Consider the following 25,202-nt stretch of genomic DNA (forward strand, 5'->3'; position numbering starts at 1 on the left):
CATGTCATTTAAGTGCTTGGCACGACTGTTCGTCTAGTCACTGCTTAACCTCAAGGAAAATTGTTGAAACTTAAACTCCGAACATACACTGGCTTGCCAGGTTCATGACCGTGGATCCAGAATACTAAAGATTAACATAAAATAAATAAATTTGATAAGAAAGAAGTTTCAGATTTTGGAATTTTTTAATTATCTATAAATGGAACGTATGCATGAAAAAACATGTTTTTTCAAATTTTTGTGCTATTTTAACGCTTCAACATGGAAATAACGATAGTTGCAGGTATAAGCCAAGAAGGAATCTACATGACTGTATACTGTGAGCTACAATTGCCTAAGTATGAGATCATTTGTTTAGACATGAACCTCAAAGCTATAGCTGAATAAAGCAGAAGAATGAAGCCTACAGGATGCAAACTTTTGCAGCACCACATTTATCAACTAACCATCCCTGCAAACAAACTAGCAGTTTGGAATAAGAGGATCAGGGATTTCTCGTAATCCACCCCTAAAAACAAGTCCACCTTGGCGTTATCTAATTTCTTGTCTCTGCTAATTGCGTCACCTACTAAGCAGTTGTACACCATAGCATAGCACAGGCTAAACGGCCTTGTTACTTATAGCAAACTCTATTTCTTTTCTACCGGTCATGGGGGGTTTAAGGAAGGATCAGAACTATGATAAAGACGGGGACATACTTGCGGAGGTAGGGGGGGATAATAGCCAAGTGAATTAAGGCAGTGGATTGTGCTTGGAAACTTTAAATGCAGAGGACGATCTCACGTGCGAAAAGGAATGTTTCAGAATCTAAAAATGTGAGTCTCTATTCATAGAGGACGAAGCTTGGAAGAGCTTACTCGCATTAATTTATTTCTTTTTGCACTGTCATTCACATGTTTATTTTATGCTCATATAATTGTTTCGCATATATATCTTGCTTTCCGCTTCTTAGCATCTTTTGAGGTTCCCTTGTGCTTCCGCTTATCCTGGATTCTGTTCCCCGCCATCAAATACAAGTCACTGTTACCTTTGGGTTTGTCTCTACCACTTGCACCATCAGCCAGAAATTAATGAAACTGTCAACAGCAGCAAAACAGTCTACTGTATATGATATTGTAAGTTCTGTTGGCCGTGAACCTTGTTTCCGGAATGCTGGATGAAGCCGTCTGTCGATATTCATGATCTGCTAATCCCACCACCTTCAAGGTTCCTTGCTCACAAATTGGCAGTTCAGGTCCTTGAGAATTGACCGGAGTGGTTCCAAGTCAAAGAAAGCCTAAACAGAGATATTTAACAAAACAGCATCAAGATAGTTCCAAGTGAAAGAAAGCCTAAATAGAGATATTTAACAAAACAGCATCAAGATTCAAATAATTTTGAAAAATATAAGGGATAAAAACAGATTGATAGGAAGGTCCACCACACTGCCATGCAAGAAACATGAACACTGAGCAAACATCATTTCTTCATCTTTAAGGGATTGCTCTCACGCAAATAAACTGGATACACTTTTAAATGTATTATGCTGTACGGATCCGTCACCATTTCTTGGCGAAGTCTTCCTTGGGAAAACAATTAAAAATGGCAAACTGAAAACTGCCAAAAATGAATAATTTTGAAGAAATAATAACGAGTTTAACGTGAAGGGTTGGAGCTATAAACACTTTCAACGTCTGTACAATCGGAGAGACAAATTGCTGGGATTGGATAACTTGCCAGCATATGATTCAAGCTTCTCGCCATAATTTATGTCAGCCAGTTCACCACTAAATATCTAACTTTCCGAAATTTCATGAGAAATATCCTGGACAAGCTCAGGCAAAGGGAGGTCTTGTGACGCATCCGATCTTAAATACACAGCATTGCTGCCGCCAAGAATCATCGTGCCGTTTGCGTCGTCTTTGAAGCTATCGTTCCTTTTGGGCGTCATACCGCTAACGTGATTTACCAAGTTACTGTTGCTCAATTCCAGCACGTTACCAACTGCAGGCCTTGAAGCCAAGTGCATAGAAACTCTTGCTCCTTGGAAAGGGTGCCCAACTGAATTTAGATTTGCATTCTGCCCACCAACAGATTTCCCCGATGAGACCCTATTACTATTTAACGCATCCTGGATCTGTGGAGGTGTATGTTGCTGAAATTGCTGGTTTAGACGAGAAGACTGAGAAACCATTGTCTGCAGCAATCTAGGGTCCAGCAAGCTCTGTTGAACTGCTGCCGATAAAGGCACACTCTGTAGAGAGACTGGCATTGAAGTGACAGACCCTTGGGATGGTGATGACTGTGATGATGCTTGATTTTGTAGCGAGATGGACACTGGAGAGAAAGGCCCTTGAAACTGTGACGCTACTTGCTTTGATCCACTTGCATCCTGTGAAAAAGCATTTGCTTTTGGCATTACTGAGTTTTGTCTCTGTAAATTGAGGTACCCAGCCAATCTTGCTACGGCCTCAGTTGAGCCAGTCAACACTCCACTACCTAGAAAGCCGGTATTTGTATGGCTGTTTAATCCAGAATGCATATCCATCATCTGATTAAGTGATGCTCGGTGTGGAGACGTCCCCTGATTCATGATCTGTCGCATCCCCTGAATTTTTTTTATTTCAAGACCACCACCAGCATCCTGTCGAGGATAGCTTTCCAAACTTTCTGTGAGAAACAGAAAAAGGTCAGTTTCAAGGAACATCCGCGCCTGTAACATGTATACTTTTATATAACTGAAAGCCCAATTGATCAAATCAGGATTTCTTTTTTCTTTTCCTTGTAAACAAACGAAGTAGCCAGAAAAGAGATTCTCGTACAACAAGCTAAACATCGTTCCTTTTTCTGCATGATACATTTTGTGAAAAATGCTCACGAGAAAAATCTGCTTCTACTTATGTACCAAAAAAAGAAAAATCTGCTTCTACTTCCACGCCTAATTGCACCATCCAACAAAATAACAAACCAATAGAACTGAGAATTTTCAGTTGACCTAAGACCAGAAAGACCATATGCCATGCTAAAGATCAATACATCTCATGTATGGCCTATCAATGAACGAACCTACATAAAGATCAATACAGCTTAGTTGCAAGCATATATCTTCCTTGCACGTTGCTACATAACAGGTTACTTGCAAGATTTGTAGAAAAGTTTGAAACTTTTTTGGCACTAAATGCTGCATATGCACAAATATATGTATTCAACATCACTGGAAAGAAACTATGAGATAGAGAAATCTCAATACTCATAACAGCCGCAGAATTTCAAAACCATGCAAGTAATGAAAGAAAAATATAACATAAAGATGCTAACAGATATGATAGAAGTTCTGAACATCACCGATAGGCCCAACGTTGTGCTCTCCACTGAAGTCCATCAGATCCTTCATGCTGCTGACAACCTCTGCTATCTATTTATGGCAATAGGAAGCAATAAAATTTATCATACATTCATTCCTCCGAATACACACACACACACACACACACACACACACACATATATATATATATAGGGAGAGAGAGAGAGAGAGAGAGACCTTCAGGCACCGGATGTATCTTTTGGGAAATCCAAGTTCATCGACTGGTTGCATCTCCAGAACCCTTGGAAGCTGATGTACCGCTTGAACAAACCTAAAATAAACCGCCAGCCAGTTAATAACCTCCATATAATTCCAATTAATGTGTTACACAGCACTTACATGTCACAGTTTGACTGCAAATCCTTTGTTGAGAGCCCCGAAGATCCACTTTCAGATACAGAAGCTTGATACTTCTGCACAACCTGAACAAGCTGATTCACCTGGAAAGGCACACTCTCCAAACATCAGTTGTGGACCAAGGTAAGCCTACAGATCCTCGGGAATATTATAGTTATTTTTATATTTTTTGTATTTGAATATTCAAATATACACATTTATGTCATAGCCACAAACATCGTTCTCAGGAAAGTTCTTTTTAGGCTTTTTTAAAATTGTTTTTTTTTTATCAAGCAAAACTTTGGGAATAAAAACATAATGTTAAGAACAAAAATATGAAGTTATGAAACTTCTACTAACTTTCTTACAAAATACTGACAAACAAACAAGATAATTTTAAAAGTTTTAAAAATTAAGTGAAACAAATAAATGGAAAATATATCAAGAAAGGATCCCTTAATGACGGGATAAATAAACATGATAACTTCCATTAAAACATTATTTTCTGGCAATAAACCAGGATATTCTCAAAATATTGCTGATATTTGTGACTATGATTTATATACGTAGAGAGAGAAGGAAAGAGCAAAATCTAATCACTTAAGCCATTTGTTTGTCAAACAGAACAACTGAAATTTCCAGCACAGACTCACCATAGTGTCAAGTTATCAACAGTCCCAATGATAAGTTTTTCTTTTCCCTTCTGGAAAAAGAAAAAGATCTGTTTCTTTCTTTTATATATGGATGCTTTCCATAGCAAGCAACGTCAACTAAAGAAATGTTAAGAATCTTTCCAATGTCATGCTGCATCATCTCAATCTGTTGAAAGATGAAGCTGCAACAGGAGGATTAACATTTTACTGCTGCCAAAGAAACAAATGCTCCTAGCTTGCACTTTATTCAGAGACAGAAATTGGCCACTAGCACAAGGGGAGATTTCATGAAATAAAGCTGATTTTTGAAATCTAAAAAGCCCTCCCATGTCAGCTCTGTGTGTATATTCTACTCAAAGCAGGATATCAAAGAGAAGTACTAACTAATTTCTAATTCCCCCCAAGAAGAAACCTATTGCTAACAACACATACTTCCATTTCAACAATTATCAGTGTCCATGGAATCTACCCCCACATACTTACACGTATATTAGTATAATATAACCTCCATAGTATCTCACTCTCTTTCTTTTTTCCATAATATAATATATACACATGTGCGTGTGTGTGTGTGTGTGTGTGTTATTAATTTTGCATAATTTATCATGGCTACATCAACTGAATGTTTTGGTATATTTAAATATATTTATCTTTGTGAACCTCGTGTCATGGATTATTTTCAAAGTAAACAAGATTCCAAAGCGCAACAAAAGGATAAAAGTAATCCTAGAGATTGTAAAGCAACATAAGTTTTACAAGTAAGTCCTCTAAGTGCAAGTGGCTGGAGAAAATTATGCCCCTTAGCCATGAGATTTCTAAAACATACAGTGACATGTACAAGGTCCTGCAGCACTGCACGCATATGGTAGAAGCTGTTCTTTTGAAGGATGACCTTACATCCACTATGGTGTATGCATGTGGTCTGCAAGACCAAGTAAAGAAGTGTTGCATGTGATACAAGTGGATTGACATGCACATGCCACAGCATCTAGTGAAGCATCCCTCTGCAATAGTTGCATCTGGGTGCAATGCATCATGCACTTGCATGGCCGTTATATGATGCATTTGTGTTGCTGCAATGCCACGTATCAAAGAAACTGTGAATCGTTGCTGACCAGTATGGCGTTTCAACTGATATGTATTGCCCTATATCGGGCTATTAACTATTTTTCTATTTAAAAATGATTAACAAATACTTTCAGATATTTAATGAAACATGATAACACTTGGATATCAAAGCCCATATTGCTGAAATTTATGTAATCCCGCCAATTCGGACCAATATTAGCAACACTGCATAACAATGAAGGAGAAAGGTATCTGCTATTGAGGGTGACAAGTCAATGCCAACTTTATACCAAGCCAAACAACTGGAGAAACAAATCTAAAGTCCCAATAGCAGGCATGTAGGCTCATGTATGAATAAATTCACTAAGACAGTTGATTTTCAAGCGAAGGTTCTATGCCAAAGCAGACAAGATCGTCCTAAGCTGAAAAACATCGCCCTTAAATTTAGGCATAAAACGTCACTATTCACTACTATGATATAGCTTTGGATCTTAGGACAACAAGAAGATCCAAGATAGCCAGCTGACTGGCAGTTTGACTTATTTGACACAAACATTTTTCACTCCCACTAGTTTTCAGTTGAAGCCAGGAAAAAAATGAAAAAGTGGTAACAAAGTCAAATGCAATTAGTTCTCTTCATCTTTTCCCAATGTTAGGAAGACCAATGAAGGGTTCTCCTTCAAGAAACCTTTCTTCTTGATGCCATAAGGCTTATATCTACTACCACTCTGGATCTTAGTTGTCAAAATCCCAACTAGTCGGTGAAGCCAATTATGACCAACCTGTGTCTCAAACTAGCAATTAGTTGGTCAAACTAGTCAACTAGTCAACCTAGTTGTTGGTCAGCTAAGTCATCCTGAAGTATAAATATATATGAGCATTCTTTCTGTACAAGTATATATGTCTCTATATCCATTTACATATAAATATATATATTTACTTATAATCAATTGACTTGAGCTGACTCAGATTGACTAGTCTCATCTGATTAGTCTTTTCAGGGGTCTCGAGCAACCTGTGTCCGAGTTCTAATTTTGATAGCTCTAGATCATTTTCATCTTGATGCAGAAAGAAGACATGTTAAGCATTAGAATGAAGAATATTCTCTTATTTTGTACAGCAACTCCTAATAGAATCCCCCATTAGACAGAAGCCTAACAGCAGGAACAGACAAAGAACAAATGAACAATAGGGAATTGAGACACAGCCAATCCAAAGATTTGAATGCCCAATGAATAACAGCTACCTGATACAAAATTATTAAGTACATAGTGCAATTCTGTGCAGTATACTTGATCACATTTACTTCTTCCAAAGTCACAAATAGAAAAATACAATAGAATGCAAAAAGCGAAATGTATGTCTAATTTCATCTATCCTTTAGTTCCAAGATTGCACTGACACACCGTAGGTTTTAATCATAATCCAAATTGTTAGGTTGGAAGGGATATCCTGACAAAAATCTAACTGAGACTGAGGTAACTATGGATGTAAGCTTCTCGAGAATTGAGCAATTTTTCATTTTTTTAATGAAAACATATAATGCATGCACACTTGTTTTTCTTTCATCAAGAGACAACAATTTACATGTCCACTCACACCTCCACAAGATCCATCTGCAAAATTTCCAATGAATTTGTGAAAGAAAAGTTGTTAAATAAATAACTTGATACTTCCCAAAATTCATCCTAGTATTCCAAACTGAGAATGAATGGTACAAATTCAAGCATGCTGACCGACATATTAGTACCTGAGGTGCTACCAATGTGCAAGGCAAAAGCTCCTCACGGCGCCGACAACAAAATCCCCAAGAGAATATCTAATTACAAAGAAGAAAGAACATAAATTACCATGTATTGCCTATAAAGAACGTAGGACAACAAAAATTGGGCAATAAGTGCAAGGCAGAGAGTTACTAGGACTAATTTGGATGAAGATGTTCTCCTAAAGCCTATATTTTAACATTTGCTGCTTACCTTCATATCAGGACCAAAGGAAACACAAATTTGACCTTCATGAACAACACGGAGCTTCTCATAAACACTTTCCTGAACAGCTTTTGACTCCAACAACGTGACCCCAGAAGGAAGCCTATGCTCTCGAGGTGTTTCGAGAAACAACAGCTCATCAACAACTCCGCTGTCAAACTTTATCTTGTTGAGCCTAGAAAGTGCCTGAGCAGCAATTTCTGTCTCCGTAACAAAAAGAAAAAGTTTGCATGAGAAAAAAATAACAAAGAAAATACTTTTTTAACGTTTTTGAGAATAAAGTAGAAACAGAGAAATGCACAACATTCTGATGGTCAAATTCAAACAACCATCATCCATATTGTTGACAAATAGCCCCGAAAATAACTTGATAAAGTAAATACAGGTATTCTGAACAATAATGATGCATCTTTCTAATATCTAATATGAATGTGAAGAAATCATTCTATAATGAGAAGAAAAGTATGAACCTGACAAACAATAACAAACAGTCAGACAACTCTCACCCCTATAATGATTGACTACATGTACACCTAGATTTCCCATGAATGAAGGTTAGATCCTATATCTCGTCCCAGCTACTTATATTTGTGCATTAGGAGCTAATGGCCATGTTAAAGGTACCAGAATCAATGTCATTTTGGTTACCATAAGACATGATTATGGGAGAACTACACTGCCAGTTCACACGAAGATGAGCAGCATGACTTTTGCCAAGGAAGCCTCGAAACTGCATCCACTTTTCCTCTCCCTTAAAGGGCTCAATAGTTTCAACTAATTTCATTACCAGAGTTCATAGCAGGTTCTGCCTTTTTAGGCTTTGTGCTCATTATTAGTATTGACGCCCATTCATTTTAGCAGCCACAAGAAAAACTCCATCCAACCAGATGGTTTCACTTCATAGTGTCATTAAATTAATGTGGAATTTCTAGCCTGTTGTAGCACTACCTACAGTCCATTAAGGTGAAAAATATAGAAGAAAGCAGCAAATTTTCAAGATAATCTTACACACCCATTCGACAGAAAAAGCTAAGACTTGCAAAAAAGTAGGGAAGATAGGTATGCAAGGATGTGCTTACTTAGATTTTAAAAATTTAAACTAATTTAAAGCCTTCTTTTCCTGAACTCTGCTAATACTTGTATACACTAATAAAAATGAAAAACAGCAAAATAAGTTACACATAGATCCACGCAGTTTAAGACAGCAAATCTTTAGACTTTTTGACAAAAAGCCTATCAAATCAGTATACAACGAGATTTGTTTTCTATCATAGGTACAAAACAATAAGGGCGACCGATGCTAGTAATGTAGTGTGTGTTACATCTTGAGCATTCCACATTTAGGGCTTTCTTATTCCACATCCTGGTAATGCCTGTTGACATCAATAAAAACGAATAACAAATTACAGAGCTACCCCATGACACATAAGAAAACACCCTTTCAGACTTTTCGGCAAAAATCAATGAGATTACCTTATATTATAGGTGCAACCATGGCCTACACACTTATAGTCCATACGGAAAAAACATAGTCTTCTTTTATTTTTTCTCAAGTCAAATAAAATCCATTAGCGCCAAGCATGAAGAAATGCTTTATCTTGGTAAAGTGGTGTCTCAGTTGGACAACGACAAATAAATACAGCTAGAATAACAAGAGAGCTGTACCAGCAAGACGACCATCAGGGCCAACAAACAAACATATAAACATGCCCGACAAGCAACAAAATGACCACAGAACTAAATAAATTTGGGAAGTGTTAGGGAAGTGTTAGCAGATTCTGCAAGCAACTAAGGATGTCAGTTAACAGGTGAACCAGATTCACATGAAAATATCATGATATAGACAAGAGAAAGCAGACAATTTAGTGGCAAATGTGAGACAGGCACCAACGCAGTTCTCAAGCAAAATAATTTACTTTCATTTTTAACCTCAAGCAACTAAATATGAACCAAAAAAAAAACTCCTAGGAAAATGAATGCTTTCAAATCATCGTTGTATATAAGTGTAGTTTTTGGCAGCACTAACCAAATCCCCTTCCAGAATTAGAACCACAAATCTCACACCGCCACAGCACCTGCCAATGAGAAGAATACATTGTCACCAGAAACCCAAAAAAGCAGGTTGCAGACTAAGGCATTCAGGCATTGTTGGTAAATCCTAACCTTTTAGAGCAATGATAGCTTAATTGTATCCCTGGACTTTGGATAAAGAGGATCATGCATAACAAATTATTGCAACACAGAGTATTACAAAGGAACAAGAAGATACCAGAAGCAGAACTCACCATCGGCAAAACAGCAGTTTTGTTACATCCCACGCTGTTGTATGATGACAAACACCATCTTTTCATAGCTCGAGGAGCAAAATATTCAGCCACAAGTTTTCTCCAGAAAAGAATACCATTGTCCTGAACAAATTCAAAATAGATTTGAAATATTTACGAACTCTTAAGATATTTCACAAACTATCTTTGAAATGGTGGACACAAGTAACTCACAGCAGGCCTGTGGCGCTGAGTCATTATGAATTGCATAAGTCGACGAGCACAGGCACCATAATCATAGGAACAATTTATAGAATACTGCGGCATACTTTGTTGTAAATGCTGGCAAAGTTGCTGGTGCTGTATCCGCATTTGCTGCATTGGTGATGCAGGGCGTTGCAAAAGCTGCAGCTGTTGCAACTGCAAAAGCCTCTGCTGCTGAAGCATTAGTGGTACCTGGGGACTAGCACACTGCCCCTGAAAGGAATCTTGCCATTGGAGCTGAGAAGCCACCCCTGGACCTGATTTTTGATGTGGCTGCTGCATGACATGTTGCTGTAGCAGATCATCTTGCCTGATAACAAGCCGACGACGCTTCTTCATTTGGTCATGCTGACCAAGCATTTCCCTGGTTTCCTGACCAAGGCTCATGGCCGTCTGATCACTGAGTTGATATATAGCTTGCTGATTGGTATACGGTGTTCGCTGGCCCCCTGGATGAGAGCTTTCTAAGAAGATCTGCGCAGTTTGTGAAAGGGATTGCTGCTGAGAAGAGTGCTGGATTGATGAATGTGCTGTAGCAGATGAAGCACCTTGTTTTTGCACCTCCTGAGAGTTCTGATCTTGATTGGTTTCCACTCTGCTAAAGGAAGTTCCAATCTGCTGCCCGACTGAGGATCCCTCCATTGTGGGAAAGCCAGATAGGCTCATATTACTAGATGAAAAAGACAAGGGTGACGCTGGAAATAGCATGTGTGAGTCTGCATTGACGTAGATACTGCGTAGAGAGTCACCCCCAGAGAGTGCCGAATTGGCATCAGTCAGTAATGAGCTTGTCCCCCGCCCTGGTCCTGAGTTGCCCCCACTGTTCATGAGCTGATTCACGTCACTCATAGCCGGTCCATGATTGAAACTTCCAGTTGCATGAATAAAGGTAGGCAAGTTTCCAAAACCAAGGCTCCGTTGGGAGTTCATGTCACAGGGAGCCTGGGCTTCTCCTCGAGGATACAAGCATGAAGCAGACAAAGACTGAGTCGGGCCTCCAGCCAACTGAGGAGAAGCCACAGACGACATCGCCACGGGCCGGTAGTTAAAGACCCAGGAAGTTATCCAGCCCCAACCTTCTCTTCTTCGACAGCCGAGATGCTTTCACTATATGTAAGCAATCTTCCAGGGAAACTTCAGAATTGAAAGAAAGCCTCAATTTCGCCCGCCCTGGACATCCGCTATCTTCAACGACGACCACGCAAACCTTGCACCAGAGGAAGAACCGCAGGGTCTAATCTCGATCGCTCTCATGCGACTAGACTGCCCACGTTAAAACCCAACTTCTTCAGCAAGAAACAAATGCAGAGCAAATCCATACACGGAAAAAACAATACCAAAAAAATCCTAACGATATTCAGTAAAGCCCAGAATCAATAAAATCGCCACCACTTCGCCAAATAAGACCTAAAATTTCAAAAAAAAAAAAAAAAAACACAGAAATTCATTTCCAGTCCCGCGATCAAAACCCCGACTTCTCAAAATAAGAACCAAGAAAGCGAATGCTAGCCCAATAAATGCATCTTGCAGGTGAACTTAAGGGCCAAAACATCCATCCCAAAAAAGCAAGAAATCTTTATTTTATTTACCTCCACTTTGATCAAATTCCGATCAACAAACCATCAAACGACAATAACGCAAACTTTTATCTGAAAAAGATAAACAAACAGAAGGAATAGAAAAGTTCTACCGTCACCTCAATCCGCCGCCGCCGCCGCCTAAGAGGAATAAAAGACAGATAACGTCCCTCCGCTTTCTTCTTTTGGATTCTCTATGAAAGCTCCGCATCGGACGACGAAGGCCCGGCCGCGAGTCTGGCGGTTTTATACCTTGGCATTGCCGCGGGAACTAGAGCGAGCGGCTAAAACTGTGGAGTTTGCCCTTTGGACCGGCTGTACCCGGTATCGACCGAAGCGTGCGAGGCAAGTCGGTAGGCGAGTGCGATCAACGGTTTGGATCGTTTGTCAGCTACGTCATCGGCATCGGATCCTGCCACGTTGGGTTCCTTCATTTGAAGGGCCGTTATCACGGGAAACGTTCCCGCGGAACATTAATATTCGTTTTGATATCGTTTCCCGATATGGCCTTGCCTTCTAGGAGGCAGAACAGTTAGCTCTTGTTTCCCCTTTTGCCCCTTCTAGATACGTAAACGACGTCCTTGCCCTTTTTTAATGTTTTGGGTGCATATTTTTATGTCGTACAAACAACTTAAAAGGGGCATTGATAAATTATTATATATATATATATTATATATTCAACAGGACATCCGCAGTCGACTCCTTACAAATTTTTGATAAATCGATGAGTTTACGAAATCCTTACAAATTTTTGATAAATCGATGAGTTTATGAAAATAATAAAAAAGAAAATATGAAGGGCTTCATAATAAAAATAAATTAAACACAAAAATGCAAAATGTTTCAAATAAGAATGAACATCAAAGCGAGTACCGACGGTGACTAACCCAAACCAATGACTAAGTGAGCTGTGTCATAGTGGTGCCAAGCCCATGCCTAACCCGTTTAAACATTTTTTCAAATAAAAAAGTATAAAGAAATGCTCGAGTTTCTGTTGGTATTATCTAAACGAATTTGAAATTAAATATTTTATGTTAACCGTTTGGTTCCAGTGGAACTTCGGCGATTTTTTTTTTTTAAATTTCATCGAAGCTTGAGCTTTTTTTCAGTTTTATTTGAAGAAGTGATGCTGCCAAATAAATATGGTTTGCTCCGATCGCTTTCTTTTTCTTTTAATCTATGTGAGACGCTAATAGGGCCGCATCGTCGGATTTGAAACTATCCAACTCATTATTGTTTTTAGGGTTTTAGAGATGTCAATGTATCATATTTGGATTAGATATATTCTTTTGTCATGTACACACTTTATTGGATGTTTATATATTTGGATTGACATGTGAATGAAAAAAAAAAAAAAAAATTCTTATATCATATCTAAATCCAAATCTGAATATTACAATCTCAAATCCAATTATAATCTGATTTTTAAATTAACACCTAAACCCTTATATGACTTTTAAACTGAGTCCAAACCACATTGTGATATGTTGATATACAACTTTCAAAATGTATGGATATTAGATGTAAGATATTTCTTTAAGACTACATTTGGTTTAAGTCTGAATCGGAATTCAATCGGGGTGTTTATTTAAATCTAAATCTGAACTTAAATTTGATTGGATATCATTTATTAAATCCAAATTGGATCCAATTTCTTAATCAGGTATCAATTTTTTTTTTCGATATCTGATTTTTTAATAATTTAATTGACTGTCAGATCTAAATATATCTATTGACATCCCTAACTTTCTAGTTTTTGTTCTTTCAGGGAAACAATTTCTATCAGCTGATACATTTTGAAATTGACCAAATCATTTTAGTACCATATAATTAACATTAGCATGCAGAATTTTGGAAATGACATTTAAAAATTTTTTACATTACATTTTATCTAAACCAAAATTTAAAAATTTTCCATCTTTACGTAAAACTATCTAGTTTAAATCAAAAATTTAAAGCAAGACAGAAAATAAGCAATGCGCTTGCTTTAGTAGGAAAAGGATATTGAAGAATAACTCGTGAGAACATAGAACCGAACTTTGCCATGAAAACGGTAGCTACCAAAAGGATCGTTCATTTATTAATATTGGTCCTCTACCTTTTTCTTTTTGAAACTTATGTCGTTCGATACGATGAATTAAAAAATATTAAAAAGGACCATTATTTTAGCAACCAAAAGGAATCTATTGAGCAAATAAAGTATTAAAAAATGAACAGAAAGATCAAAAAAACCAGAAGCTTCATTCTGATCTACCTGAAAAATGTTTAAAAGGGTAAAATATTAAAAAGAAATGGAACTTCGAAATGCAAAATTTAGATGCAAAGGATATCATGAAGCAAACTCCGAAGAACAAAAATGTTCCAAAAACTTGTTTTCTGCGCTGATCCAATTCATTGTTCCAAAAAAAAAAGAGGACAAATTGTGTGCTTCAATGTGGTTGCTAATGGTTATTACTGGATAAGTGAGTGCTCACAGGGGTGGAATCAGAAATTTTCCATGAGAAAAGCTAAATTAAAGTTTATAGATTTTGACAAAAGCCAAAATATCATTTTTCAAAATTTTTATATATGACAAGTTAAATTTTTTAAAATTTACATGTAGGTTTTTTATATGTTCAGGCGAATTGTCTACCCACATCTTAACTTGAGTTTGAATTAACTGTGATAAAAGTAGCGATGCACATAAGGGTACTAATTTGTTATGAGTTTTTCTGTTTTGGATAAACCTGATTTGAGGTGCTTAATGGCAAGAATAAAGTGGCTATGTTGTATATTTAGAATTTAAAAGATCTGGAGGGATTCAAAGAAGCATGTTTGCTGCTGGCTGAAAATGTGATCCAAAATATGTATATAAAGAATGTCAAGTGAGATGGTTCTGGACGATGCAGTAAATGTGGATCATTTCAACATGGTAGAATAATTAAATGACATATTGATGATAATAGGATAAAGTGTTAGGCTCATGTGGCGCAACGGTTCATTCTCTCATGAGCCAAGATAAAACTCTCTCACTGTCTCTCCCTTACCGTGTTAGGTTAATTATTAGGTTTTATTAGTTACTAAAACTTAAAAACTTAACATCTTATTATGTTTTACAAATGCAAGTTTGATTTTTTAATCTTATCTTCCTAATAGTGTGGTATATATCTTCTATTGAACGTTTTATTTCGTGACTTTTCCTTTCCTGTAAATTTGAGCATCAATCTTTTGTGCCTTGTATTTTTTTCACTTTTTTCTTTTAGTTTTGTACTCATCATTTTAACTTGTCTTAGGTTGCATCTTCAATCACAAGTGAATAAATCAAACAATTGCAAGTTGTATCAATTTAACCAGAAGAAAAAGTCAGTAAATCAAACAAGTGAGAGCAGCATCAATTTAACCAGAAGAAGATCAGAAGCTGAGTAGGATGAGAAGGAGATGGAGAGAAGCACCAAAATGCAAGACTTCAAATGTTGAGCGGCTTCTTGTAAATTGCTCAACTGTGAGCAGTCATTTGTAATTGGGATAAGAAGTCCACAGGACCTCAACTCAAGTGAGTTTCCTTCTCCCATGAAATAATGAAGCGAAAGCGAAGGACAACTTTTACTGATTGAAGAAGCCCTTGTTGACACATAATGAGAACAAATTATGCTCTGCAATGAAAGGGACTTGCATGCGCGCGCACACACACACACACACGGACTTTTTTCTCTCACAGAAACAGACATATCAACTCTTTTCATTACTTCCACTTCGTTACCGTCGACCAATGCCATTGTTCTTCGCTTTTATATTGTCATTTTGTAATCACCTGCTCTTTTCTTTTTTCTCTCTCTCTCTCAACACACACACATAGGGACACATCAACTCTTTTCGTTACTTCTACTTTGTTACCATCGACGAATGCCACTGTTCTTTCCTTGTATTTTGTACTTTTGTATTCACCATTTTTTTTTCTTTTTCTCTTTCATGGCAACGGGACCAATCATTTATTAACAAGCTTAGACAAAATTTTACTAAGCTAACTATTTTAGATATTGAATGAAGTAAAAAAGAAAACTTAAAATTGTACCCCATATATATGGGCCAGCACAATTTCAATTAGTAGTAGACACCAGGGGCTAAGTCAGATATTTTTTATTTTTTCATAGGACACAAATATATGGTTAACAAATTTTCAATTAACCATTAATCTGGTGGGACTACCCACATAACTGAACTCAAATTCACCCAAATTTTAATACTAAATTAAGGTTTTAAAGAGTACCCTCCTTACAGCACAGGGCCCCACATATACCTACACTCCTTACACTGCTGTCAGGAATAACCCTAAAATCTGTTCAGATGGAATTTTTTGGTGCCAAAACGAATGAAAAGATAAGCGGCAGTAATTCTAAAGATACCCAAAAAAATAAGATGTTCCCTACCAGACCGGCAATATGTGGCATGGAAGAATCCACGTAATAACTCCGATATCTGCCTGCGGATTTCTCGATGGGCAGTAAATGAATCTGCCACACCTACTTTCCCCGGATTTGCAAAATAATTGAACTTTCACCAGCTCTTACGTGTTCGTTTATGACTTGTTTAATCTCTTTACAAATATTAGTTCGGGAGCTGAAGGCGATGGATCTGCCGATTAGGTGAATTAACTGCATTCTTCAATCGGTCATGAATATTTGCAAAAAAAAACAAAACATTTGAAATTATTACAATGTTTTAAGAAACATGCTAGCTAACATGAACGTGTTGGCATTATTGAACTGCAGATCAACGCAACCTGTTGCTTCAAATCGGCCAATTGAGATGTTTTCCCAATATTGTTTTGAGTCGAACGGATCTAGAATGATTCATGTGTCTGCATTGGAACTGATCGACACCTACCATTATTGAATGACAGCTGATCCGATCTGACACATCGGTACCGAGTTATAATTTTAAGATTGAAACTTTTGTAAGCGTTATTGGGATGTTCAGATACCATTCATGGAGAGCCACAGAACAAACATAATTCGAACTGCAATATCTGATCTAAAAGAACCATACTGAGGCAAATTTTTGGCCGAGGGGCTCTTGGTTCATCAGCCAACACATAATTCCGCTACCACCATCTTGCAATGTTGAGCTAATTTTAAAGAATCTGTCTTCTCCAGTTGAAACTAAAGGTTGCATCTCACTTGTAGAGGTTCGGCTCATTGCTCCGGCCAGTGGTTGGTATACTGCTTGTTACCAGTTTCCGTGGCATGGGTATGTGGAACCAATATAGTAATTGACGTGTATTGAGGTTTTCACTGCTGATCAACTCAGTCTAAAGCTTAGAAAGAAGGAGAAAGGAAGGTTTAGTTACGAGTGATGGGATCTTACATAAATTTAGTCATAGACAAACATGTACTGTGATTGGATGATTATTTAAATGGGGCGTAAAGCGGACGCTGTATACTTTTGTGCTGAAAGGGTGCACGCAATTGGCTGAAAATGTTACCGGAGGGGTGCCTTCCTCTTGAACTACCCCTTAATAACAACGAAGAGGGTTCGATCTTTCCTTTGCCTTATTGTTTTTATTGTTTTCGCAGACCGTGCAAGAAAGAAGTCTTAAATGACGTTTGTGAGGAAGGCGTAGATCACGAAGAAATCAAACGCGATTAGGTGCAGGTTTCTCCTTTCGAGTCTTTATATAGAGGTAGAAGTTGGTGTATGGAGAACCAGTTTGAATCGACCCCACGCTGTGGATGAACAAGAGGGCCCTTGGGTAACTTCGGAGGTACACGGGACCAACTAAGTCGCGTTTCAACAAACGAAGCCCCTCACCGGCTCGCCTAACCGCAGAGCCACCATGGGAGGCGAAGGACTGGTGGGAATGGAGGCCGCGGCGGCGGCGATTGGCGTGTCCGTGCCCGTCCTGAGATTCCTCATCTGTTTTGTGACGACCATCCCGGTGAGTTGGGCGTGGCGCGCTGTCCCCGGATCCTTCCTCAAGCACCTCTACTCCGCCCTGACAGGAGCTGCCCTTTCCTACCTCTCGTTTGGATTTTCATCCAACCTCCACTTCCTCGTTCCCATGTCCCTTGGCTACATCTTCATGGTCCTCTGCCGCAGATACTGCGGCATCTTAACTTTCTTCGCTGCCTTTGGCTACCTCATCGGCTGGTACGTGGAACCGCTCGCCGGCCCCTCTGTGAACCCTTCTGGGGGTTATAGACTGGTTTTCGTTATGTTGGTATGCCAGGATTTGTGGAAATTCTCAGAGTTTGTGGTTTTTTCCTTTCGTTATCATCTCGGTGTCGCGTGTAATATCTTAATTTTCCTTGTTTGGTGTTTCTGGGTATCTAGATCGGCATTTGTTCTGTTCGTTTGTGAAGATTTCTGGAAGTTCTTGATATTTTTTTTGTGATAATTGTATGTCGACGCCCTTGTTTTTCAACAATAGTATGCGTTTCACATTGGATTTCGGCTCTTCAATCTTGGTAGCTCGATAAATCTCACACTTTTGGTGCATCATTTACCAAGGTCCATGCCAGCTACATTACTGTTTATACCAACTCTCTTTAGATGCTCAGAAGCCAAGGAAGAATGTCTTTTTTTCTTTATCAATCTATGTCAATTTATTGCACGTCGCTATAATGCATTGAAGTGGATTTGATCAATTTGTTATGAGTTTGTTCTGTTTCTCTTCTGTCTTTCTCCATCTGTTGTTTTACCAATACCATGTTTTATTTTAGAACGAAGAAACAACTCATGTAAAAGCCATACGTGTGAAGTCATTATGGGTGGTAGGAGTGGAGCAGATTCTGCTGTTTTCAGCGGAAGGGTATCATTGCGTGGAAATAATAAGGGAAACTTGGAAAGTTGATGTGAATCTAGTGACTCATTGCTAATTGGAATATGAAACAAGTTAAAATATTCTCGATCCAGTGATTACTATTTCTTATACCTTTTCTTCTGAAGTAGCTTTTTATGAACGTGAACCATTATTTGATGTTTGAGAGCGCTTTTAAATATTTTCGTTAGTATGAAAGAAAAAAAAAACTAGTATCCTACTAAATGAGTAAAATCATGACATATCTGATTTTTCAATGCAGCCATGTATATTATATGAGTGGCGATGCATGGAAGGAAGGAGGCATTGATGCTACTGGTATTCCTTGGGCCTCATTGATGACCTTTTTTCATTAATCTTCTTGATACTTTAAGGAAGACCTTTTCACATCTGATGGAAACCGATCAAATCATGTACCAGGCAATGCTAGGACATGGTTATTTTATACTAGTATTTTTGTGTTGTTGATGATTTGGAACTCAGGAGGATGGTACCAGAACTGGATTTAAGCTCCATAACGACAAATTTCTGGTGATATGAAGTTCAGATGGTTTTCTGGGAATTTACTCTGTTCAATAATTTTGAAAGATAAAATAAATCTAGACATGCTATGGAAGTTATGCTTGGGCTCTCGAACTCTACATCTGATTCATTTCAGCCCCCATTTTCCCTTGGCATCAAGTGAACTCCTGGAAGGTGCTGCCATATTTCTACCATTTTTAGGGAAATCTGGTATAGATAATAACTTGTAAAACCTCTGTGAAAAAAAAAGAATATGCTTTCTTCTGTAGGATTGCCTTGCACCTGATATAGGCTTAAAGGGGTATATCCATTCAAGCCTCTCTCCTGCCTTACTATGAACTAAGAAGGCAAGGGTTGAAGGTGGGATATCACCCTATTATTCACTCATTTATTGTAATCAGGTTCTTGTTAAAATCTTTTCACAATCATTAGTCTGCTATATCTCCTTGACACACATTCTCGTGATAGAAATCCGGAATTAAAAGATGCATAAGTAAGAAAAAAGCAGGGAAAAAGCTGTTTATTAAGCAAATAAATTAAAACTTCATGACAACATTGCAACTATATTGTGCTATTATTCCAAAATTGCAATGAAAAATTTAAAAGCAGGGAAAAAGCTGTTTAATAAGCAAATAAATTAAAACTTCATGACAACATTGCAACTATATTGTGCTATTATTTCAAAATTGCAATGAAAAATTTAAAAGCAGGGAAAAAGCTGTTTAATAAGCAAATAAGTTAAAACTTCATGACAACATTGCAAATATATTGTGCTATTATTTCAATATTGTAATGAAAAATTTAAATTTCCTGCAGTTTGAGCATCTCATGAGGTTTTACCTTATATGTCATTTCTTAGTATATTGTCATAGAACTGCAAACCTTTCATATCACTAAGGTCTGTGAATATGGTCAAAGCGCCTGTAAATATATATTTTTCAAGTTCATCTATATTTCTGTACTCCAATATGTATTTCAACCATGTGAATGTGTTTACGATTCTGGAAATAGATGATCAGTCTGCATATGGGTAAAGCTTCTGAGATTCTGGACAGTAGTGACTTTGTTAGGTTACTGTTATTCCTGATTTCTCTTTAGGCAAGAATATGGTACTTTGACGCTTAATGCAACTTCTTGGGTTGAAAACTCTTGTGGAATCAACTCCTTGGGTTGACATGTACCTTGTGTAAAGTATTGGGTTATATTATTGCAGTTAAATTACTGATTTAGTCATTCTTTTATCAGGTGCTCTAATGGTCTTGACACTTAAAGTAATATCATGTTCAATAAACTATAATGATGGATTACTAAAAGAAGAAGGTCTTCGAGAGGCCCAGAAGAAATACAGGTTGCTTAAGTGCCCTTCCCTGCTTGAGTATGTTGGTTACTGTCTTTGCTGTGGCAGTCACTTTGCAGGGCCAGTTTATGAAATGAAAGATTACCTTGAATGGACAGAAAGAAAAGGAGTAAGTTTGGCAAGAGCTGTATTTTTTACCAATTTTTAATGATTTATTTGGTGCAGCGAACGGTGGAAATTAACTAATTTTTTTTCACAGTTATGGAACTGTGATAGTAAGCAAGGGCCTCCTTCACCGTATGGAGCTACACTAAGAGCTCTTCTTCAAGCTGCTTTATGCATGGGTATCTACTTGTATCTGGTACCCTACTTTCCGTTGTCCCGGTTTTCTGAACCTATATACCAGCAATGGGGATTCTGGAAACGTCTTGGCTATCAATATATGTCTGGGTTCACTGCTCGTTGGAAATATTATTTCATATGGTCTATTTCAGAAGCAGCCATTATAATATGTGGTCTTGGATTTAGTGGTTGGACAGATACTGTCCCTCCCAAACCAAAGTGGGATCGTGCAAAAAATGTGGATATTATAGGAGTGGAGTTGGCCAATAGCGCGGTAGGATTACCTCTTGTGTGGAACATTCAAGTCAGCACTTGGCTTCGTTACTGTGAGTGTCTTTCCATTGCTATTTTTCTTCCTTTGTGTTGATTTTATAATTTCAAGGATTAAGTCTGATCTAGTGCATACGTGATTGTGAGAGGTAAAAAAGTATGAACCTTTTAATGTAGAAAAATAAATTACTTTTTGTTATGGAATCATTTTCCTTATAATAAGAGTACTATCTTCCAGACATTGGTAAAGCTTTTATTTTTAAATCTTTTAGCACATAGCCACAGCATATCAAATACACAAATATGTTGCTCGCTCGTAGCTAGTAAGAATTTCAAATATTTTTGAATTACATGTATGGTAGTTGTAACAGGTGTACCTGAGTATGTATATCAGAGAGAGAAAGATTTGCACAAACATATCCAAAAGAATTTTCTGTGTCTAAAAATGTGTACCAGTCCACTTGCTTGGAAGTAACACCTTTCCAACACAACAAGCATGGAATTGTCCTAGGAACATTATTATTCCCTTGTAAAGTTGTTGGCAGCCATTTTCAGAGGAAAGATATACTTTTTTTGTGAACATATCATAAACAAATTCTATGTCTGAGAATGGTGCCGGTTCACTTGGTTGGGGACAACACTTTTCCAATAGGCATGGAGTTTTTTCTAGGAACAATTATTCCTCCTGAAAAGGCTCTTAGCAGTGATTTTCAATACAAAGGTATAATTTTCTTTGGTCAAAAATTGGTTCTATTTTTTATTTCTCATCATCACTAGGAATTTCATTTTTCAAAAAAAAAAACAAGCAGAAAATGGTTAAATTTCCAGGATTACATATCTACATGTTTATTGTTGCTTTCTCTGGCAATCTGATATTTGACATCTTGCAGACGTTTATGAAAGGCTTATCCAGAAAGGAAAGAAACCAGGATTCTTGCAGTTGTTGGTGACACAGACAGTTAGTGCTGTTTGGCACGTAAGTAGATTTTCTATGTTTACTCAGTTGGCGTTTTACTGATACAGTGACCGCTCATTTGGCATCAGCATGTCATGTTACAGTTAAGATTATTGTTGCAAACGTCAGCAATGTTATAAAGTATTACTGTTTCATCATGTGTTCTTTGAAGACAGAAATGCAATATAATTAGAACCATACATTCTACGCACATTAGTGATTACAATTGTGTTATGGTGTGTGTCTGTGTGTGTGGGAATGAGTTAAACCAGTCCCATCTTGGCACCAGATTTTCCATTCTTTGGGGATGGGGAGGGGGGAACAAGAAGGGGGTTACTAACAGAAGGTGAGAGTGCAAGAGAAAAAAGTGGGGTGGAAAAAGCAGTCTCAGAACGGGATTGATTGCACTCACTATATTATATATATTAAAAGAATATTGGTGGCTTGTATCTCAAAGGTTTTCCTAAAAACAAGATTTATGTCTGCCCTCAGCATGCAAATTTGGGGAAATTCCTGAATAGTTCTCTTTCTCAGGGCAGAAGAGTATAACTTGTCCTTTATTTTAGCTATTTGCTGTTTCATGTGGAATGCTGTCAGCATGGTGTGTTGACTCTAGCATCCAATTAGTAATAAGATTTAATCAGCATATATTTACATTAAGCATCCAAAAAATTGTGGTTCATATTCTGCACCAAATTGGTAAGTGGTTAGCTTTTCTTGCTATTGCTGTGTAACATGGGCTTGGCTTGGAAGTTGTGGCACCCATGTTGACGTAGATGGTGGGTCTTGACTTGCCATGGACATTGTCAATGTTGTGTCAGGTACAGTCCACATATCCATTGCTAGTTATAAAAAATGGCTTGGTCAACTTTGACCTAGTCAGTTTCCATCTTTTTTGAGGTTTAAACTTTAAAGTGAAAACTGAATTAATTTGTCTTAGTTTTGGTGTGTTTGTTACTTGTTTTTCAGGTTATGATTATGCATTTATGATTCATGAATGTATTGCTTTTATTTGCTTACTTAAAAATGTAAAAATGAATTGTTGATTTGATGTGCTATATGTGTTCGTGTGTGTGTGTGTGTGTGTGTGTGTGTGTGTGTGTGTGTGTGTACATCCTTGTCCCTGCCCCCAAATTTTTTATAAATGCTCCACACGTGTTCCTGCACCCATGGTGACATAGCTTTTTGTATATCAAATTTTTTTATGTAGCAAATATTTGTCACTGTAAGTCTCCTTTCTCTTTCGTTTTTAGTTTCCAGGCTTGGATGTTGTATTGGGTTCCGAAAAACGTGTTGTAACTTGAAACTTACACGTTTTTTTCTCTTTGAAAGATGAAAGGAGCTGGTGAAACACAAACTTAAGAAAGATACAAAATGCTGCCTAGATGTGACAATATGTGATTTTGCTTTGACCAAGGAATGGAAATCATTTATGTTCCTGAACTGAAGTCGTTTATGCATCACCATTAGTCTTATCATATTAATAACAAGCCTGGGTACTTCTGTCTCCATCTTCTGGAATCTGAAATTCTCCTTTTCATTTACTTCTAAATTTGCAGGGATTATATGCTGGATATATTATTTTTTTCGTGCAATCTGCCCTTATGATTGCTGGTTCAAGAGGTACTATTCATGGATCTTCTATTTGGCTTTTGCATTGTAGTTTCAGATTTCTGTTATACATGAGATAAACTTTCCTGTTTATTTCCAACAGCTATCTACAGATGGCAGCAAGCTATTCCACTGAGTATGGACATGTTGAGGAAAGTGATGGGCTTTATCAACTTTGCCTACACAGTGCTGGTTCTGAACTACTCCTGCATAGGTTTCATGGTTAGTAGGCTTCTGCTTGATTTGGATTCTTTTTTCTCAAATATTTTGCTTGTTGGGGCTGGGTGAGAGTAGGGAGCTCAGGGAGATGGGGCTTTTATTGCATTAAGGAAGACTACTTTATTATCACTGTCTGACAGCTGGTCAATATATTGCTTGTTTATAGTTAGTACCATCTTTATTTGACATGCCAAAAACGCAACAGGCTAAAGACTGGTGTCTGCTCATTGCACCATGATAAATATGACGTTTCCTGTGTTTTTGGTGGAGAGTGATATGAAATTTACAGTTCATTGACGTGCCATTTTTCATTTCAAGCACTCAACGGTGGAAATAAAAATGGCAAACGTACTTAGTAAATTTTATGGTTCGTCCTATTTTCCTGTTGCCATAAATTCTATTCATCACAGGCACTTCCCTAAAGCTTTTCTTTTAGATTGTGAGAACATTGTTAACTGCACATGCCCCTGTTTAGGAACTATTCAGAAACTTACGGGATGTTTCTGGAAACTTCTTGTGGGTTTGCTATGTAATCACCGTAGCTATTTTATTACCATGGTGTAGCTATGGCCTGTGCCTGCTGCTGTTTTGTTATGGCAGTTGCCTTTCTTCCCATGTTTACTCCAAAAGACTGAGATTGATGATAATTTTATAATGAGAGACAAGTCATGGAATTGAAATTTCATGGCAATTTCAGTCCAACCATGGATCCATATTTCATATGTAATAGCAGCTATCAATAGGGAAAGTAGAAAATTACAAGGTATCCTCCTTTGCACTTTAACTTTTGCTTTGTGAATTAGCTTCTACTTTGCATACAGAAACGCAATCTTGCTTTTCATATTTTGGTTTTATTTTGCTTGAAGGTGTTGAGCATGCATGAGACCCTTGCTTCATATGGAAGTGTATACTATGTTGGCACCATCGTACCAGTAGTTGTGATCCTCCTCAGCTACATAATCAAGCCATCGAAGCCGAGAAGGTCACAGGCTCATAAGGACAAGTGAACCAATTTGTGAAATGTAGGATGGCTTTTTGATGACTCCAGTAATGCTGCTTGTTCATTTTCCCAGAAGGAGGTGCAGCAGTCTTGTCTGCTGCAATAATGTGATCCGAATTTAGTAGTTCATTCGTCTGGATAGGTTCCATATTGCTGTCACCATCTTGACACAGCTAGGTAGGATCGATCATGTTTGTTTTCTTGATTTTTGTTATCTACTGTCCTCTTATGCTACATTACTTTCCAAACTGTTGTGATTGTTGGACCGGTGTTGCAATTCTAGCCACTAAGAAGTTTTAGCACAAGCAAGTTTTGTACCTTGTTGCGTCTCAACTCCATTTGCAGCTTGTTGTTTCTATACCAAATGATTCTTCTTATTAATTTAGTGAGATAAGTTTCTTTTTCCTATTTTTTGGCATGGGTCAGCCGGGCAACAAACCCTTGTGGAACTGAACTCGAACCGTCAGCTATTCCGTTCTGTCCCAAAGAACGGAGAGAAAAATAGACATCTAACGTAGTTAATCTTGCCCCGTGATAACTAATCTAGCATGGAAACCTTCCCATATTTGATGTGCTTGTTTCAAATCCATATACTTGGAAATGTCTGATGTGCTTGTCGCAAATCCACATTCCTTGTGCAGAACAATGACCTTGGAAATATCTGATGTGCTGGTTTAAAATCCATCGTCTCCCCTGA

At 37.7% G+C, this 25,202-nt stretch overlaps 2 protein-coding genes across 4 annotated transcripts; one reads left to right on the top strand and one right to left on the bottom strand.

Moving 5' to 3' along the window:
• Positions 1-849: 849 nt before the first annotated feature.
• Positions 850-11,760, bottom strand: LOC116260519 (probable transcriptional regulator SLK3). 3 transcript variants are annotated; one of them, XR_004174114.2, is made up of 11 exons: positions 11,613-11,760; positions 9,887-11,179; positions 9,674-9,796; positions 9,415-9,463; positions 7,377-7,588; positions 7,151-7,219; positions 3,683-3,783; positions 3,521-3,614; positions 3,325-3,394; positions 1,717-2,649; positions 850-1,276 (listed from the first exon to the last, which is right to left on the bottom strand). XR_004174114.2 is itself a non-coding variant. In XM_031638943.2 (10 exons), exons 2-10 carry the CDS (start codon positions 10,943-10,945, stop codon positions 1,775-1,777), a joined length of 2,652 nt encoding a protein of 883 aa, XP_031494803.1. In that variant the 5' UTR covers positions 10,946-11,179; positions 11,613-11,760; the 3' UTR covers positions 1,449-1,774. The 3 variants fall into 3 exon arrangements, 2 of the variants coding, with proteins under 2 accessions (XP_031494803.1, XP_031494804.1); XM_031638943.2 differs by lacking the exon at positions 850-1,276 and having other exon boundaries at positions 1,449-2,649; XM_031638944.2 differs by lacking the exon at positions 850-1,276 and having other exon boundaries at positions 1,449-2,649; positions 11,607-11,759.
• Positions 11,761-17,012: 5,252 nt separating this feature from the next.
• On the top strand, positions 17,013-24,911 carry LOC116260565 (lysophospholipid acyltransferase 1-like). Its single transcript, XM_031639017.2, has 8 exons — positions 17,013-17,619; positions 18,552-18,607; positions 20,057-20,277; positions 20,368-20,776; positions 21,611-21,696; positions 23,235-23,298; positions 23,390-23,508; positions 24,372-24,911. The coding sequence occupies exons 1-8, from the start codon at positions 17,306-17,308 to the stop codon at positions 24,510-24,512; spliced, it is 1,410 nt and encodes a 469-aa protein (XP_031494877.1). The 5' UTR covers positions 17,013-17,305; the 3' UTR covers positions 24,513-24,911.
• The last annotated feature ends 291 nt before the right edge of the window (positions 24,912-25,202 follow it).

The sequence above is a fragment of the Nymphaea colorata genome, chromosome 9, assembly GCF_008831285.2.
Source record: "Nymphaea colorata isolate Beijing-Zhang1983 chromosome 9, ASM883128v2, whole genome shotgun sequence".
NCBI classification, from domain to species: domain Eukaryota; kingdom Viridiplantae; phylum Streptophyta; class Magnoliopsida; order Nymphaeales; family Nymphaeaceae; genus Nymphaea; species Nymphaea colorata.